Here is an 18,916-nt window from a genome sequence, read left to right as displayed (position 1 = left end):
ATGATGAAGCGATAGGAGAGAGACAGAGAAAGAGAAAGAGAGATAGAGACTGCGTGGAATTTGGTAATACATTTTCATCTTAAACCATAAATTCTTAGAACTGTCGATCTCAATGTGGCAGCAGATAGGGGGCAGGCATGCCGTCTTTAAAATCATTTGAACTGAAGTAGATATTTTGTTTCACAAATTAAACACTCCTTAGATACTGCAGATACTTGAGATATTTTCTGCTACAATCACAAAGGAATTCCGCCTCTTTTGATGAGCACAAAGGTGATTTCACCCAATTTTATAGGACTGTCATAATATTGAAACAATCAGTAGGGCTCTCCCATTCTTTGAGACAGCACGTTGGTGCACATAAATAATCTTATCAATCACTCCTTAGAAATGCCTTCAGGAGAAGAAGTCTTGCCAAAGTAATCACTTTGCACTTATCATGAATGATAGACTCAGTCTTGGCCACCAATTTATCCTACTGATGTGTGTGGCATAATTTCTCTGGGATGAATGGGATGAGTCTTATGACCCACCATAAGAAAGGAAAAACCGCTATCATCCCCAAATGTAGTATACATTCACTTGATACTCATTTCTTCCAAATGTGATAGCATTATTTATCTCAAATAAGTGCAGATCTCTGAAATGAGTGTTTTCTTTGAGGGTCTTAGTGCTTTCACACAGTGATCACTGCTATGCTTCCTCATTTCTTTTTCTTTAGGAGAAAGTAGCTAATAATTCAAGATTGCAGCATTCGTCAGGACTTGACTTTATCTCAAAGACTTCTTAGACAGAGTCACTAGTTCAGTATTTAACCATATCCACTACTGTTTTGACAAAACTATATATATCAAAACTATATCAAAAAATTACTAGAAAAATCCAAGTTAGCTAGAAATTATATGTAAAAATAACACTTTAACTTCAAAAAAGAATTATGAAAAGAAAACAATAATAATCCATAATTCTAACATCACTGCAACATCTGTTCTCCTTAAACATAAATAAATACAATGTAAACAAAACAAGGCCCCCAGTACTTCTTAAGTATATTAGCAATTTCCATGTAACTGTTCAGAAATATTCTATGAAGAACCAATACTGATATCTTTTCTTTATTTAGATCTGCTGGTAAAATAGGCACTATCCTAGCTTTAACTATTTTTAGTTTAATAATGATTTGAAATTATTCCACATTAGCAGATAAAAATATGCACAGTTTTTGACTAACACATAATATTCCATGGTGAAGATACCATAATTAACCAGATATGATGGGTATTTCGATTTTAGCACTGACTTTGCTTTGAAGGAAAAAAAAAAAACCTGTTGCATAAGTACATCAAGAATTGGCTGAGCCACAAACAAAAATACAATTTAAATGCTATATTTTTTTAAAAAGTCAAGCACAGGTGAAAGTTTTTCTCAAGATCAAATAGAAAAGAGATACCACCCACTCAGCTTGCTTTGAAGCATTAGGGAGTCAAGTTTTGGGAGAACTAAATGAGATAATGCTTGTAAAACCTTGGCTGACTGCCAGAAAATAATCAGGGCTGAAAAATGTTCATTTTGGAAGCCACCTGGAGGTGGCGCTAGATAACTAGAGTGTGAGGCTTGTTGGTCCCCAGGTGAGCCAAGAAGAGCAGACCTGGGTAGTGGACCCATGAGGCTGGAATGGAGCAGAAAAATATTCCAAAAGATAGGAAAATGGCAGTTAAGGTGATGAGGCAGAGGGGTGTTTGAGAGAAAGTTAAGACAAAGCGTAAACTGTTCTCAGGAAAGTGGAGTCTAACAGTGCACTTGGAAGTGGCCAACGGGAGGCTGGGTGGTACAGCAAAAGGGAAAATAAGCTGGAAGCAAATGAGAATAATGAGAATCACTCGTTTTCTTTATCAGAAATGTGGCTACTTTGTACAGAGAATTCTTGCTAAAGATGAGCTTTTTTAAAATTCCTAAACCGTGAATGAGGTCTTAAGAAATATACGATATAGAATATAGTCTTTGAATTGAAAATACTATCCCTCTAAATAAAGTTTTCCCAAATCATTGAGTTCTGCAACATTTTCTGTTATAGAAACTGCAGACCAAACAGTAGAGAGGAGGGAGACAAGCTGACACGAAGGTTCTTACAGCTCTAGAATGAGATGATATAACATAATGCAATAATATATCACATGTTTTTATAAAATATACTAGACCTTCCATTAATCACCATGGGATTCTCATTAGCCCTTGTAGAAAAATCGTTAATACAGAAAAAAGTTCATTTCCAGCTTGAACAAGGTGAAAGGAAAAAGTAGAAGTCAAAGTGTTATTTAATGATTAGATCTAAGTGGCAGAACTTTCAGAGACATGAAGATTAAAAGAACTCAAAGTTCCAGGCATACTGTGAGTGCTCTCAATAAAGAACTGGGTGGCTCAGTGGGTTAAAGCCTCTGCCTTCGATCTGGGATGGAGCCCCACACTGGGCTCTCTGCTCAGCAGGGAGCCTGCTTCCTCCCAGCTCTCTCTCTGCCTGTCTCTCTGCCTACTTGTGATCTCTGTCTGCCAAATAAATAAATAAAATATTTTAAAAAAATAAAGAAAATAAAAATAAAGGCAAGAAATGTAAATTTAGAAAATACATGCTAACATTCAAAGAATATAATGAAAAAAGAATACTAATCATGTCAGCCAAATATTTTATTTAAATTTAATTATGTTCCTGTAGTTAATAATTTTTTTCTGCAAAATCTAAGAATCTCTATGAGATATTCAGATATAAACTACGAAATAATTATTTACTGTATCAGGAAATAAGCTTTAACTACAGTATATCACACAGAAATACATAAACAGTTTTATTATTTAAATTTATTTAATTGGAGTATATGTTTGTCATGGTAAGCTTAATTTGCTAATGATTTCTTTTTTTTGTTGTTATTAATAATATTTTAAATGAACTTAACTTAAATTTCACCCAATTTTATAGGGTGAGAACCTCCCACTCCTGTGGTAACGAAACCACCTATCTTCATGTGGAGTAGGCATGCTTGTAAATCAGAAAGCTTAAGGCCCTCTCTTTTCATAGATTTTTAAAAATAAAACACACGAAGACATTCAAGTCCAACTGTAACCCAAGCCTACATTCTATAACAATCACCAGCATTGTAAAATCAAAAGACCAATTCCCAGCCAGTTATTATTGACTGCTGTTATAGATTACGGCGGGAGAATTTAGGACTTTCTCAAGCTCAGGAGACTACTTCAGAGTACAATCAGTTATAGGGAGCAAAGGAAAAGAAAATGTCAAAGAAATTCTAGACAATGAGGGGGAAAATGGGAAAAAAATTTCACTCCTAAGCTTGAGAACAACTGACAACACAGAAATAAATACTGCTTCAGACACACAGGGACGTAACCCCACTCTAACAAAGATACACACGCACACACAAAGAGACAATTGTAGGAGGGACATATTAACACCGCTGAGACTCAGATTCATATATTCGTGAGTCTTTGCACAGGTGTTCCCATTTCACTGAATTTCTTCACTCTCTAAAACTCATAAAGCTAAATGAAAAAGAAATAAGATACTTGATAAGCAAGACAGATTGGACAGAAGGTAACTAATACTTATCGAAAAAGTGGATTGTTGGTAGGTCTGAAATAGGTAGAAAGTAAGACAGAATGTTCAAATGCCACAGAAATGCTATCGCATCTCCAAAATGCCAAAAAGGATCAAATCTATTTCTAACAAACTAAAGAGAAGAAATTGATGTAGAGTCTAACTTGTGGGGCAAAGTTAAAACTGAAGTGCTCCATTCAAGGCCTGGGAAAAGAAAGCAAGGACGAAAGGAGCCATGACGTTTTTGCAGACCACGACACATACAATACCTTTTTACTATGTCCTCCCCATTCCAGCACGGCAGCCCATCAGCAGCGGCCAATTCGTTAACACAAAGCTCATCAGCCAGGCCTCCGTAGAACGTCTTGTACAGTCGAAGGCTGTTGATAAATTCTCTGAATGGGAAAACAAAGAAAACAATTAAAACCAACAACCATAATAAATGCCGGTATAAATGGCATCATTTGTTATGAATGATATATAGAATGCAACTTTTTAAATTTTACTGTTTATTTTTTAGATATTCTCAATACTTTTCTAACAATCAAGATAAATACTATACATTTTTAAGAAAGAAGGCTGGTACTCAAGTTTACTCTTTTGAGTCCAAGTTTTCACAGGGTACGAATTTTATATAACTCAGGTCCAAGAGGTTGTGAAGAGTACACACACACACACACACACACACACACACACCACCACTTTACGTAGTATCTGTAGTATCCCTAAAGCCTTTACTAGCTTTACTAGCTGTGCCATCTAAATCACAGTAATATTAACTACTCACTTTTCTGGACAGAAATGTCAGAGGCTTTTAACAACTAATCGATTGCTTACTGATTAAAAGTTTGTTAAACTTTCCTATAGGAAAACCACCCAAGTTTAACAAACTTTTAATATATAACTATATATATATAATATATTACATATAATATATAATATACATTATATATTATATACATTTTATTTTAGCTTATATATTAATATATAATATACATAATTTTAGCTTGTTATATATTAATATATATTATATATTATATATAATATATATATTATATATAATATATATTATTTTTATATATTTTATATATAAATATTTATATATATAATATATTTATATATAAGCTAATATAATATATTATATTAACAAGCTAATATATTATATTATATTATATTAACAAGCTAATATATAATATATATAATATAAATATTTATATATATAAATATATAAATATTTATATATATAAATATATAAATATTTATATATATTATATATTTATATATAAATATATAAATATTTATATATATTAATATATTTATATATATAAATATTTATATATTTATATAATATATTATATATATTATATATTAGCTTGTTATATATTAATATATAACAAGCTAAAATAAGGGCGCCTGGGTGGCTCAGTGGGTTAAGCCGCTGCCTTTGGCTCAGGTCATGATCTCAGGGTCCTGGGATCGAGTCCCGCGTCGGGCTCTCTGCTCAGCATGGAGCCTGCTTCCCTCTCTCTCTCTCTCTCTCTCTGCCTGCCTCTCTGTCTACTTGTGATCTCTCTGTCAAATAAATAAATAAAATCTTTAAAAAAAATTATAAAAAACAAGCTAAAATAAAATGTCTCCACTGATATGGGAAGCAGAGGCAGAAGAAAAATTACTAAATTTCCTCCCTACCTACAGCCCATTGACAAGTCGTTGAAACAGGCAGAGTGGCCTTCCTCTAGGGACTCAACTGCCTCCATGTTAATACTTTGCTAAGGGCAACAGACTATCCACCCTCAAGGATCCTGTAAGTCTCTCTTCTAACACATAAGAATTCCTTTGGAAACTTCCTTTATCTCTACCCAACAAGATACATGTTCGCAATCATCTCCCAAGCATATGATATACATCTGAAGGGTCTCACGACTCAGATTTTATTAGACAGCAATAAATGGCACTTTCCCAACAACAGCTAGTCCCCTCAAGGTCCTAGAAACCTTGCTTCCGAAAGGCCTGGGAGACTTATGTGCTATCCCTAACTCCCTCACATCTTGAAAGTACATAATGGGCCACTCCTCATGACCCCAGTGCAGCTCTTTCTGCTCAAGGGTCCTGTTCCCATGCTTTAATAAAACCGCCTTTTTGCACCAAAGGCACCTCAAGAATTTTTTCTTGGCCATCAACTTCAAACCCTAACATCTTTCCTACATCATTCACTAAATATGAAAAAACTCAAATATGTAACATGTTTTAAAAAGCAGGAAAATAAAAGTTGTTGTAAAGAATATTATTTAATATATGGACTGTTTTTTCCCCTCTCCTCTCATACTACATTTCTTTCCCCCATTAATTATGGGAAGGGAAAATTCAACAAAGAAAGTAATTTGCTTTTTACTTTAAAAAGCCAAAATTTCAGGTTTTAAAATCAAAGCTTTGAGGTCCTAAGAATCTGAATTCTAACATTTCAAAAAACCAAGTTTGAAAAACTAAACTTCTGAACTTTTTTAACATAAACCAATGTTTTGGACAATGAAATGAGAATCCACTACCTTAATACAGAAGAGATGTCCTCTGGACTAGAACACAGGGACAGGAGAAGCAAAGCTAACCAGAACTCCATAGATTGAGGAGTTAAAACGCAGCAATTATAAAACTGCATTCCCACTGATATTTTAAAAACAACTTCTTTAAAAATGAGATCAAAGAGGAGGGGTAGTTCTAAATTATAGCTGAAATGAGCAAATTAACAAAAATTAATCTCACTTTGACAGCTCAAATGATGCTCAACTTTATTAATTTTAAAATTCTCCCTCTTAGTGGTTTCCAAAGAACTCTTTGTGGAAATGGCTGGAGTTTAAATAACTACTAATCTATAGGAAGGATAAATGTCATTTTCAAATATGTAGCATCTGAAATCAGAGAGATCAGAATCTTCCACAGAAAACTTTCCGTGACTATTTCACCAAATTTTTAGCAAAGCTTGACCAGACGTGTAATAACAACATGACTGCTGGAAGTATAAGTCTGACTTCTAACTTATACTCAATCCCCCCCAAAAAAGTATACTATAACCATTCACTTATACTTATTTATACTTTTTTAAGGAGGAGGGGCAGAGGGAGAGGGAGAGAAAGAATCTTAAGCAGGCTCCATGCCCAGCACAGTGTCCAACGCCAGGCTCGCTCTTAAGTCCCTGAGATCATGACCTGAGCTGAAATCAGGAGTCATATGCTTAACTGGTAGAGGCACCCTGGTGCCCCTATACTTATTTATGCTTTAAGTTAGTTTCGATCAACTAGAAAATAAGTCCCACGAGGGCCATATTGCTGCTAACTGGAATGCATGAACAAATACCAGTTCTCATGATGCAGCTACTAAAACATAATGGATGAAGCCAACTGATTCTTTCCTAGAAGGCTGGGGTTTAATAAATGGAAAGATGTGTGACTCCTGTCCTGAATTCTCTTCACTATAAATGATCACCTGTTTGGAATCAAAGATTCTTCTAGAAATGAACAGCCCTGGCACAAATGACTGGAATGCTGAGATCGCCAAATTGAGGGGATAAAACTGAACTGGAATTTCTTATGGACCCAAACCTCCTCCTCCAATCTTGGTGAATGGTGTCTTCACAACCAACAGAACGTATTGGGGAAAGCTTTACATCCTTCTTGGCCAGTCCTCTTTCCAATGCTACTCTCACTGCCTTCATTGAGCCCTTATCACCTCTCTGGAATGACTGCATACCTCTAATCTCTTCCTTAACCATCACCCCTCATCCTCCAAGAAATCCACCTCTTCAAATTCAAATCTGATATGCCCAGACCATGTCACTCACTTGCTTAAAGCCATTAATGGCTCTCTCTTCTCTACAGCACAAAATCCCAATTTCTTGGAAAGGCGTAGAAGGCAACCTCTCACCTCCATTTCAGCAGCAACCCAAACCATATTTCAGGCTTCCACAAAAGTGAGAGACTTGCTGTTCCCCAAACAGAACCTCATGCTTTTGCATGAGCTCCATCTGAAAGCATCACGTCCTTAAAGCTTTCCACTCATTCTATAAGGCAACAGCTATCAGTTACTTGTCACAAACTACTAAACACTATTGAGTACCAACCTCTGGGTTGGCACTATAGCTCAACAAGACGGTCCCCACCTTCTAAGAATGCACTATCCAGTGAAAACCCACAATAACAACACAGTATTAACAGTGCCACCTTTGAAGACAGAGAAGGAATCAGGAAATTGTATAAACAAGATACTACTTCAGTGTTTCATGCAAAAAAAAAGCAAACAACAACAAACAAAAAACAATGAGCAAACTTAAAGAGGAAAGAGAATATTGTGTTCAATGACTCATATGCAGTTTAGCAAGAGGGGAGTGGGCTTAATAAGGGAGCTTTAGTTAAAAGGTAGGAAGAGGGGTGCCTGGGTGGCTCAGTGGTTTAAGTCTCTGCCTTCGGCTCAGGTCATGATCTCAGGGTCCTGGGATCGAGCCCTGCATCGGGCTCTCTGCTCAGTGGGGAGCCTGTTTCTCCCTCTCTCTCTGCCTGCCTCTCTGCCTACTTGTGACCTCTCTCTCTGTCAAATAAATAAATAAAAAATATAAAAAAAAATAAAAGGTAGGAAGAGGCCAGTTTGTAATCAGCCTTATTGATCATCAAAAAACTGTTTTCAGTTTTATTCAGAAGGCAATGGAAGGCATTAAAAGTTTTCCAGCAAGGGGCACCTGGATGGCTCAGTGGGTTAAAGCCTCTGCCTTCAGCTCAGGTCATGATCCCAGGGTCCTGGGATCGAGCCCCACACTGGGCTCTCTGCTCAGCAGGGAGCCTGCTTCCTCCTCTCTCTCTGCCTGCCTCTCTGCCTACTTGTGATCTCTGTCTGTCAAATAAATACATCTTTAAAAAAAAAAAAAAGTTTTCCAGCAAGCGAGTGATGGCCTCATGACAGTATTGTGGAAATACATAGAAAGTCAGTGAGGTCACTTAGCAGGCTATAACCAAGACTCAGGAGGAAAAAATATGAGGATGATAAGAAAACACCTGTCAGTGAATATCATGAAAAGTGTTAGATTTGAAAGACATTAGGAATCTAGACTTGACAGTAAAAGTAAAAGTTTTAATATAACTCCTAATTGTCTTTCTCAACCTCCCTGAGGTGATGGAAGGAATGATTATCTCAGTACTATTCACTGAGAGAAGAAATAAAGGAAGGGAAATATAATGCTTTCAATGTCCCCCACTATACTTAGGATTGCTCTTCTCCTGCTCAATATTTTCCTCCTTCCGGGGCACACATCACTGTCTAGTCTAGCATGTCATGTACTTACTTATTATGTTTTATTGTTTCTTATCCGTCTCCCAGTCTAGAATAAAAGACTCGGGCAGGCAGGGGCTGTGTGTGTGTGTGTGTGTGTGTTTGTGTGTGTGTGAGATTTCGCTCATCAATATAGATATTAAAACAGTTGTGAAGGCATATAGTAAGCTCAATAATCAGTAATTAAATTAATGAATGAGTTAACACTAATTAATAATTAAGTCTAGCCTCAACATGTTCGGGGTTTGTGATTTCTTTGGAATGTACAGAAAGCAATCAAGTACAACGCTACTTTCAGACCAACTCTGTGTAACATCATCTGGAGATCTTGCCAAAATGCAGATTCAATTCAATAGTTCTGGGGTGGAACCCAACATTCTACATTTCAATGAAGCACTCAGACGATATTGAAGCTACTGGTACAAGAACCACGAATACCATGGACCTTTGCTGTTGGATATGTAACCTTGGAAATCAGGGGACTGGGTGTGTGATGTGAGAGTCATTATCTCCAGAGGGGGTGACCGAAGTCATGAAGGTAGATGAAATCTCCCAGGCAAATAACAGGCGGAAAGAAAAAGTCAAAGGAACTCAGAAGTACATTGCGCAAAGGAAGAAAATCTTCAATGATAAGAGATGTAGACATTAAAGAATAAGGGAATTTGAACCCAGAGAGATTCCCCACTGTATAAAATGCCATTATGAGTTACTGAAAATAATGAAAATGTCCTTTAAATGTGACCCATCCCTCAGATGGAACTCAACCCCGTGGTTGAGACAATACAAATTGTCTCAATTTGTATGTTGAGACAAGGTCTTTAAAAGGTAAATAAGTTCAAATGAGGTCATATGGATAGATCCTAATTCAATAGTACTGCTGTCCTAATAATAAGAGAGGGTCGGGGGGCATGGACACAGAGGAGAGGCCATGTGAGGACATACTGGGGCGAAGGCAGCCATCTGCAAACCCAGGAGAGAAACCTCAGCAGAAACCAAACTTGCCAACATCTTGCTCTTGGACTTCCAGCTTCCAAACGGTGAGAAAATTGATGTCTGTTGTTTAAGCCACCTGGTCTGTGGTATTTTGTTATGGCAGCCCTAGCAAACTAATACAATAATGAAAGCATTTGGAATAGAGTAACGACCTTCAGATTTGCAGTACGATCTATCTCAAAGAGAGAGCTAGAAACTAAGAGTAGAGTCTCAAAGACAAACATTACAGGAGTTTTGTGAGTGTGTGTGTGTGTGTCTCTGTCTGAATATGCAAGAGACTTGAAAATATTTGTGTATGGAAGGAAAGGACAAAGCAAGGGTTTGCCAAACTTCAATAACTTCTTCCTAAATATCCCAGTTCTCTATGTTCCAGGCAGAAATCCACTCTGAAGCTAGCTTTAGTACATGACTTGCTCTGGGTTCTAAATATATGCAGAGTGATATGTGTTCCCTTCAAGCTAAAGCTTTAAGAACCAGTGTGGTTTTGCCAGCTTCTGTTTCTCTCTCACCTGATGCCTGGCAGTGGGTCACTCTGAGGCTGCCTAGTCACTCTGAGGCTCAAATCCAGGGCCTCGTAAGCAGTGCCCCCTGCTGGTCAAAATGTGAACAGACTAAAATGTGAAGGAAACCGCTTTAAACCAATGTTAGGTTGGGGTTGTTTGCTACCGTGTCATAATTTAGTCTTTCTTAACTGATAAAAAGATAGAAAAAGAAAACTAAAAATTGATAGATCACACATTCTGAACAGAGAGGAAGAATTGCTGAAATGAGAGTGATCAGCTTTGGAGCAAGTTCTCTAAGACTAAAAATGACTGAAGACAGTCCGTGAAAGTTAAGATAAAGTTTCGGTTTGTGAAGACAGAAATAGGATGGGAGATCCTGTTTCAAAACTTTACATTCTGTGTTTGGAGGTTTGTAGGTCACAGGAATTAAGAGTAGTGTTTGTTGCAAGAAGTGGTTGCCCTGGAGGGTCAAGGGATCAACACTGGATATAGAAAAATTGAATTGGGAAAAGAAGGGGATAAAGCAAACGAGTAGCTATCATGAGGTAAAAAAGATTTATCTACTGCCATAGAACCAATTAATGCTGGTCGTATTACAAGAATCCATACTCCAGTCCCCAGGCCAATGCTTGGACTACTACACACCATCACGCTTCCTTTCCAAGTTTTGCATGACGAGTCTCAATGAATAAAACATAGTACTCTTCAGATGATTCAAAATTTAACTTGCTGGAAGGGTGACTCTATCCATGCAATTATTTTTCTACAGTTATGAGAGCCCTGCCTGTTAAAACTAGGAGCGTCCTGAATGTAGGGAGACGCAAAGTTCCAGCTAATTATCCTTGAGGGGCTACGTTACGTATGTCTAGTTGTTCACCTTAGTCTTCACACATCTTCGTCTTGACAGTAACAGAAAATATTTTTTAAATATTTAAAATATTTTTTAAAAAACAGAAAAACATTCTTTGTCAGAATACTTATTCAAAGCCTGTATGTTCAGGCCAGGCACAAATGAATACTTTCTCATTTGGGCCTGCAAAAGTTTAACAAATGACATCCCTGTCGCGTTTTGCCCTCCTGCCTTCCTTTCACTGCGTGTCCTGTGTTGTAACCAGAACTGGCTTTAGAAATCAGCCTAAACACTTCACCGTTTTAAAACCCTAGTGATGCAGATAAAATTTTTTACTGCGGCATACAATCTCTCCACTCTCCACCCTTTAGCATCCTTAAAGTCCCCTATCCTCCATTCACGCATGCCAGCCAAAACCGCACTCTTAGCAGATGTCTCCATATTTACAGGATAAGATTCTGAGTTTAGCACATGCAGTTTCGTCTAACCCTAGATGGCCTTTCCCCCCGCTCATGCTTCCAGGCTTCTGCCCGTCCTTCTAGATCCAGCTTAAAGCTCACCTGCCCTCTGCGTCCTTGTCTGACCTGCATGTGCAGTTTTATTTGCCCATCCTTGTTTCCTACACAGCCCTCGCCCTCTCTGTTGCAGTCCTGGCTCTCTGATACTGTAATCCTTGTGTCTGCATGTCTGCCTCCCTGGTTAGAGCAGCCGTTCAGTAAGGGCAGGATCCATGTCTTCTTCATGTCCCCAGGGTTTGGGTCACAGTTTGGTACCCAACAGGCTCTCGACAAATTCTCCCTGAGTTAGTCCCAGCTGTGGTCTTAGTTTTTTAATCGCACCAGAATTAGAAGTTTTTAAAGAAATGCATTTTTAAAATGACAACGATAATTGAAAGTCCTTAAAGGATACAGTTGACTTGCGAAACTTGGAATCAGAGGACTCATTCCTAGACTGCAGAAAGTAGACCTTCCTCATGTGTTGTGTTAGAAAATGAAGAACTCGAAAGAGCAGGACCACAAGCTGTGTGGGACTGAACAGGCCCCAGGCAGAGTCCATGTACACGCGCTGCTGAAATTAACATGTGGGGGCACAACACTATTTAGTCACAATGTGCTGTAAGAAGGCTATCATAATTAATACCTCACAGATAGACTGTGTTACAAAAACAGAAAGAGCCTGAGACCATCTGTTCCAGTGGCTCTCTGTCCTAAATGCATGTTATCATCGCAAGGAAATATTTAAACTATACACCTAGAATTTTCCCTCATTCAGATGGACTGGCCTGGAGTGGGACAAATGGCATCTGAGGGTTTCTGAAAGCTTCCCGTAAGATCCACATGTGTGACCAGGGCTGAGCACCTGTGATTTAGTCCAATTCTTTTATTTTGAAGCTAAGGAAAAGCAAAAGTCAGAGAAGGTAATAAAAACATGTGAAAAGCAAGAAGTTATTCACTCAGGAATTTATTTGTAGCAGACCTTGACATCTTTGTTTCAGTAATTAATTAACCAAATAATTCATTAATAAACATGCCATCCTTTAGCCACGTCAGGCTGATACTGAATATCTGAGAAGCCAAAGCTGAACGGATCTTTATATAGAAGAATATTTCCTTCCGTTTTAAAAATCTTACAGAAATTATCACCCTGGTCACAGAACACAATTAGTAGATTGTTAGACCAGAAAACAGAGAGAGATCGCTTCTTTCTGCCAAAATCTGCACTTCAAAGACACTATGTTTAAACAGAATTTATCTGTATATTTCTACCAGTCCTGGTGCAGGACGCAGGGAGTAAGGCAAATTCTTCTCCCTGGCTAATGAGCAGTTTTGTCCACTGTGCCAGCACCATAAAGAGGAAAAAGCCTGGAGCACAACTGATCATTCATAGCTTGCAGCCTTGTTTGCCCTGAGCTTACTAAAGGCAAGGGAGAAACATGGACCGGCATAGTTACTGCTTCATTCCTTCCCATGCTCTTGAGGCCAGCAGTGCCAGAAAGGGCTCCTGATGCATCACGTGGCAAAAAAAAAAAAAAAAAAAAAAAGTATATATATATATGTGTATATATATATATATGTATATATATATATGAATGAAAGGAAATGCAACTCACCCTGAAGTGTCATTTATGGTTTGGTTGACACAGGAAGGTCTCATTACTACTATCAATTCAAGCAAGGCTTCTGATCAGCCGGACCATTATAATTGATTTTAGTCTTTTTTAATAATAAAAGTAACATAGCTTTTCATAAACTGTGCAATCAATAAAAGGCACATGACGAACAAGTTAGTATCTGTGCCTCCATGGTGGGTCTATCCCTCCCTCCTGAGGTGTAACCCACGTTAGCAGCCTGGTACACTTTCTTCAGTTCCCCTATGTGCACGCTAACAAGTAACCAAAAGCAGACCTACGGATAGCCAGAGATAAAGAAAGACAAAGTAACAGTTTGGCTTAACAAAACTGGGACCAAGTTACGTACATATAAACCCAATTGGCTTTTCTCACTTGACAATATATCATGAACCCATTTCAGATGAATGAATCTTGGTCTTACTCTTTTTGATATAGCTGTATAATATTCCATAATTTGAATATAGCAACTCTACCATAATCTCTCAAAAGATTGCACTAAGCTAATCTACATTTTAATTAATAAGGCTGATATGTTCCTCATATGTCTGCCTTAAAGAGTGGCAACCGCATGTTTCAAATGTTGCCAATCTCCTAGGGAGCTGTTTTCACTTAAGCATATGGCCCTGATTTTACATTTGATTTCGCATTTCATTTCATTAGATGTTGCTGAACACAGAGCTGTATTCAAAAGGCACGCCTCTAGATCTTATATCTTTATCTAGCAGGGCTTTGCTTCAATTTTAAAAACTTCCATAAACTGTCATTTCCTTTCCTCTTTTTCCCATTGAACACGAAGTAAATGAGAAGATTTCTAATTTTGACCCAAACTAGTTATCTGGAAAAGTACTGGAGAAGAATCTTATTTTCAAATGGAACTTTTCTCTGCAGAGAGTTTCAGACTGCACGTTCCTTTATTTAATCACACGTATTGATTTTTTTTTTTTACCCCCTAAAGTCAGTCCACAAATAATACAGAACCCAAATTAAAAGCAGTGCCTCCCACACTGTTTGAAAATATCTGTCGAACAAAGGTCAAATGTGCAGTTTGCTAGTTAATGGCCTGAGGCAAAGTTAAGGTTAATGTAGCGCTAATGAGCAGGCTCAACCCGGTAGAGATGTCTGACCACAGCAGTCAAACAGCCGACATTTAAAATGTCAGTCTCCTGCTCAGCAGAGGAAATCTATAATTACACGTTTCCAGATAAGAACTATTTTCTCTTGCTTTTCTGAATCCGTGTTTAGTAAGTTTATCTTATTCCCAACTAAGTTATTCTATTTGGCAAAACTGTCTTATAATCTTCAAAATAGAAAAATATTTAGATTACTGTTCTACAGCAACAACGGTCCGTGCGGTAAATGCTTGAAAGTAACTAAATTTATACAGTCAGATTGGCTAGAGGGAGAACTGAAATCTAGTTTCCTGGCCCCTTTACATAGACTTTGCAACACTTGAGAGAGAGGGGGTAGAAAGGGTGAATATGACACGGAGAAAGCAAGGCAATGTGTGGCACCATTTATCACAAATGTAAATTTGTAACAAATTTAAAATTATAATTTAAAAGTGTAACAAATGTGTTATAAGCACATTGCACTTGTATTTGCTTAAAAAGAAAAAAAAAAAACCTATTTTTCCTAAAAGAAGAACTCACGGAGTGTGCTCTCTGAACCCCACTTGAACCCACTGTTTGTTATGGAAGCTGTCGCCGAAAGATCCACACCATTCTCAAAGAGAAGGATTTTTTTTTTCCTAACTAAAGGATTCCAGGGTTTTTTTTTTTTTCTCCTCATAGGAAGTCTTATTCACGTGACATGATTCTCCTTCCTTAGATAATTTACTGTGCTTTCTCAACAAAGCAGAAGGGGTTTAGATGGGCAGTAAGTTGGGGAACACCAAGGGAAGGAATGGGAAGAAGAAATGCAAAGGAAACCTGGAGATAAGCCAACAGCCTAAGATACTCTTTACAGTGGATTCTTTTTGACGTGGGCTCTCTGTTTAACGCTCCATGCTGGCGATTTTACACAAGTTCTTGAGTGGGACATTCACAGTCAATCGATACGATTAATAGAGACACCTCTATTCCTCACTTTTCTGTAACACTCCAAACCCAACACAGTGCCATTTAATGTCCCAGTAAAAAGCACCCTTTCTGAAAGCATCCTCCTTTAAAGAGTGATTTAAACCCGATGTCAAAACTAGGTCTTCAAAACTCTCATCTCATTTTCCCATATTGTAAAAAGGTACTCAAAAAATCACTGACTGTTCTCCATTAAAAAGGACTTCAAACAAAGATCTTAACTCATTTATAAAAATAAACACAAGACCACATGTTCAATACTTAAACAAATTTGAGCATCCAGCCCAAAAGAGGTGAGACATAATTTCTTCTACCTCACGATTTTTGTTCATTTTAATAAAAATATGCAATTATTTGCTCAGCTCTACTGGTTTCAGGAAGCATACTATTGCTTTTTCAACAGGAAAAAAAATCTAGGACATGATTGGGTCAAAACCAATAAGGAGATTAAGTCAAAAGATATTTGCAAATCTCACGATTCTAGTATACTTCTTTAATACTAAGAATCATTATTGAGTATGTAAATCTTGAGATTCCGCATTTCAGGTCAAATCTTGAATGTTACTCTCTTTTGCAGTAAAATATTTTCTATGCTTAATAATATTTTAACTATAAGCTCCATGACTTAGAGGATATGAGAACATATTCTGTACAATATTTTCCTCTCTCAGCATGAACAGAAAACTAATAAAAAACTTTTCCCTTTAATAGTCTTCCAACAAATGGACTTCTTCCTTATTCCTTCTTGCATTTTTTTAAATATATATTTTTCTTTTTGTGATTTCAATCCTTGATTCGTGGTCACTGTTATCTACCAATCTATCTGACTGATGGACACTCTATGTCTGGTATAAATTTTTCTTGCTTGTATCCCCTGTTATTGTATGTCTCTAGTGCAGATACTGGTGTTCCTGAGCTCAGGAATAAATATGGGCTTCAGGGTCAGAAAATCTATAATTAAAAGGGTTCAGAGAAAATGAATTACATTCATCTGCAATTTTATTCCCGTTATTCTGGTAATTCGCATTTTAGAAAGAAATTGCTCTGGAATGTTACATGTAACCCAGGTGTTAGTTTGGGTATCACAGGATATTACTGATCAAAGCTGAGTAATGTAAAATTACCTTTGCTCAAATATGACACTTAAAATGTTGTCCATGTGATGGGAATTATAATGATACTGCCTTCCATCACGATTATTCATACACCTGTTTATTTATACAAGGCTTAGCTTACATTGGAAAAAGTAGAAAAAATCAAATTCAATGAACATTATAAATCCGTAGAGTTTACTCAATCTGTGGGACCCCCAAAGTCTCAGTGTGCACGTCTAACAGGATTCCTACGGAAGAGAGTGAACCAACACAGCCAAAGGGGCACCTTAGACCTGCTCATCTTCAAAGTCATCAAACAGAATGAAGCATATTTTTGAAAAGAAACCTTGATCTGAAAGTCTAGAATATGGGCCTAAATAAAGAAGAATCCTCCTGAAACGACCTTTGAACTTTCCTTCAGTTGTGTTTCCAAGCAAAAGTTCCCGCATACAATTCCGGAGATCATGATGTGCCCTGGAAATGGTTGATATACGTTTGTGTCTGGGAGCGAAGATGGAAAACAAAAACAAAAACAAAACAAAATGAAGGAAAGACAGTGCTTGCATCAAATGATATAATCTACCTTAGAAAGACATTTCTCTTATTTTGAGGACAATTGTGGAGGATTGGCAGCTCTGTCATTTTCCTTAAATATACAATAGGATAAAAATAAAAATATCCTGGGGGCACCTGGGTGGCTCAGTGGGTTAAGCCTCTGCCTTCAGCTCAGGTGATGATCTCAGGGTCCTGGGATCGAGCCCCACATCGGGCTCTCTGCTCAGCAGGGAGCCTGCTTCCCCCTCTCTCTCTGCCTGCCTCTCTGCCTACTTGTGATCTCTCTCTCTTTCTCTCTCTCTCTGTCAAATAAATAAATAAAATCTTTAAAAAAAAATTAAAAAAAATATCCTGTTTCCCGCTTTCCCATATTATTATAGGCATCATTTAGACCCTTCCAATGCCATTAACAGATTTAAACTGATGGAAATGCTTTTTGCTATGCACAACCAAGTGGAACAAAGTGCTTAGTGCTCTTGCTATAGACTGAGCACCTATGATGCTTCTACACACAATTAATTGTGCGACTTTAGTAAAATAAATAAGCCTCACTCATCATCCTAATTCAGGCCCCATAGATTCTGCTAAAGATTCTTAAGTAGTTTTTATGCATTCCTACAAAAATCATCAATTTCAGTAGGACATGACTTTAAATCTTCCTTACCTCTCCAAAAATCGAGTGGGGGAAAAAAAAAATGAGAGCTCATTTTGAAGTTTGTTTTCAACTTCGTATGTTTACTGACTTTCCAAATGAAAAAGGATGGAGGATTCCCTTTTTGTAAGGAGGAAAAAAAGAAAGAAAACGTATTCTCAAGTATATTAGGCAGGGAGAATCTCACTCCACATTTTAATTTTTTTTTTTTTGGTTGGGGATATCTTGAGCCATATAAATTGGATAACCCTACAGTCACAATTATAAACACTACTGAAAAGCCTCTAGCTCATTTGGCCAAGCAGCTACTGGGAGATAGGTTTTTGGAGAATCCGTTTGAAAAAACTGTTGAATTTAAGGGTTTTTCTATGGCTGAGAAAAAATATGTATATTTTTCATTCTTTTTGCAGTGAGAAATTTGAGGAGGACTTATTTCTACTCACACTATCTTCAAGGTGAGAGCCTCAATATTACAGATGTTGCAAATTAACTCAAGGACCAAAGGATTGTGAACCAACAATGTAACTTTAAAGATTTAAGAACAAATCTCACACTCCCTTATGGAAAATTACCTTCATCTAAGCAAACAACTAAGAGTTCTAATTGCAGCCAGGGATAACTATACAAATCTGCTTTCTATAATTTTCAATAACTGCTATCATCAGAAAAAAAAAAAAAGAAGAGTACCTGTTAGATACCAAACATGTACACACAGCCATGTCTAAGACCAATCACAAATTCAATTTCTCGTCCATATCTTTCGGTACAAATACTGCTCAGTGTAAGTTTAATCATTCGTTGGTTGGATTTAGTTTCAGATATGTCATGAAATGGTCACTTATTTTTCCATGAACTTCTAGAAAGTAAGAGCAAACCTCATTTTTAAAGGCTTTATTCTTAACATTAGTTTTAGCTGGAGCAAACTGCTTTTCACTACAACAGAATTTTGCATGTATTTGTTTATGAACTTTCTTTTTCTGGGAAGTTTTTATCAGATTCTCTGTGGGATACATGACCCGCAAAGGTTAAGCACCACTAGCCTAAACTTTTGCCATATGTTTATTCTGCCTTCTGGCATTCCTTCTTCCTGCGTGTCTGGTTTTTGACCCCCTAGGGTCCTGCTTTTCATTTTTCATTCAGGTC

General features: G+C 37.3%; 1 protein-coding gene across 1 annotated transcript in view; it reads right to left on the bottom strand.

Moving 5' to 3' along the window:
- GPC5 (glypican 5) overlaps positions 1-18,916 on the bottom strand; it is a 1,459,668-nt gene that overhangs the window by 1,114,872 nt on the left and 325,880 nt on the right. The window contains exon 5 of the mRNA XM_046028120.1: positions 3,877-4,002. Within this exon, the coding sequence (XP_045884076.1) occupies positions 3,877-4,002 (126 nt within the window). The remainder of the gene's footprint in view (positions 1-3,876; positions 4,003-18,916) is intronic.

Source organism: Meles meles, chromosome 14 (genome assembly GCF_922984935.1).
Source record: "Meles meles chromosome 14, mMelMel3.1 paternal haplotype, whole genome shotgun sequence".
In the NCBI taxonomy this organism is placed as follows: Eukaryota; Metazoa; Chordata; class Mammalia; order Carnivora; family Mustelidae; genus Meles; species Meles meles.
This window is presented reverse-complemented; position numbering and strand designations above follow the sequence as displayed.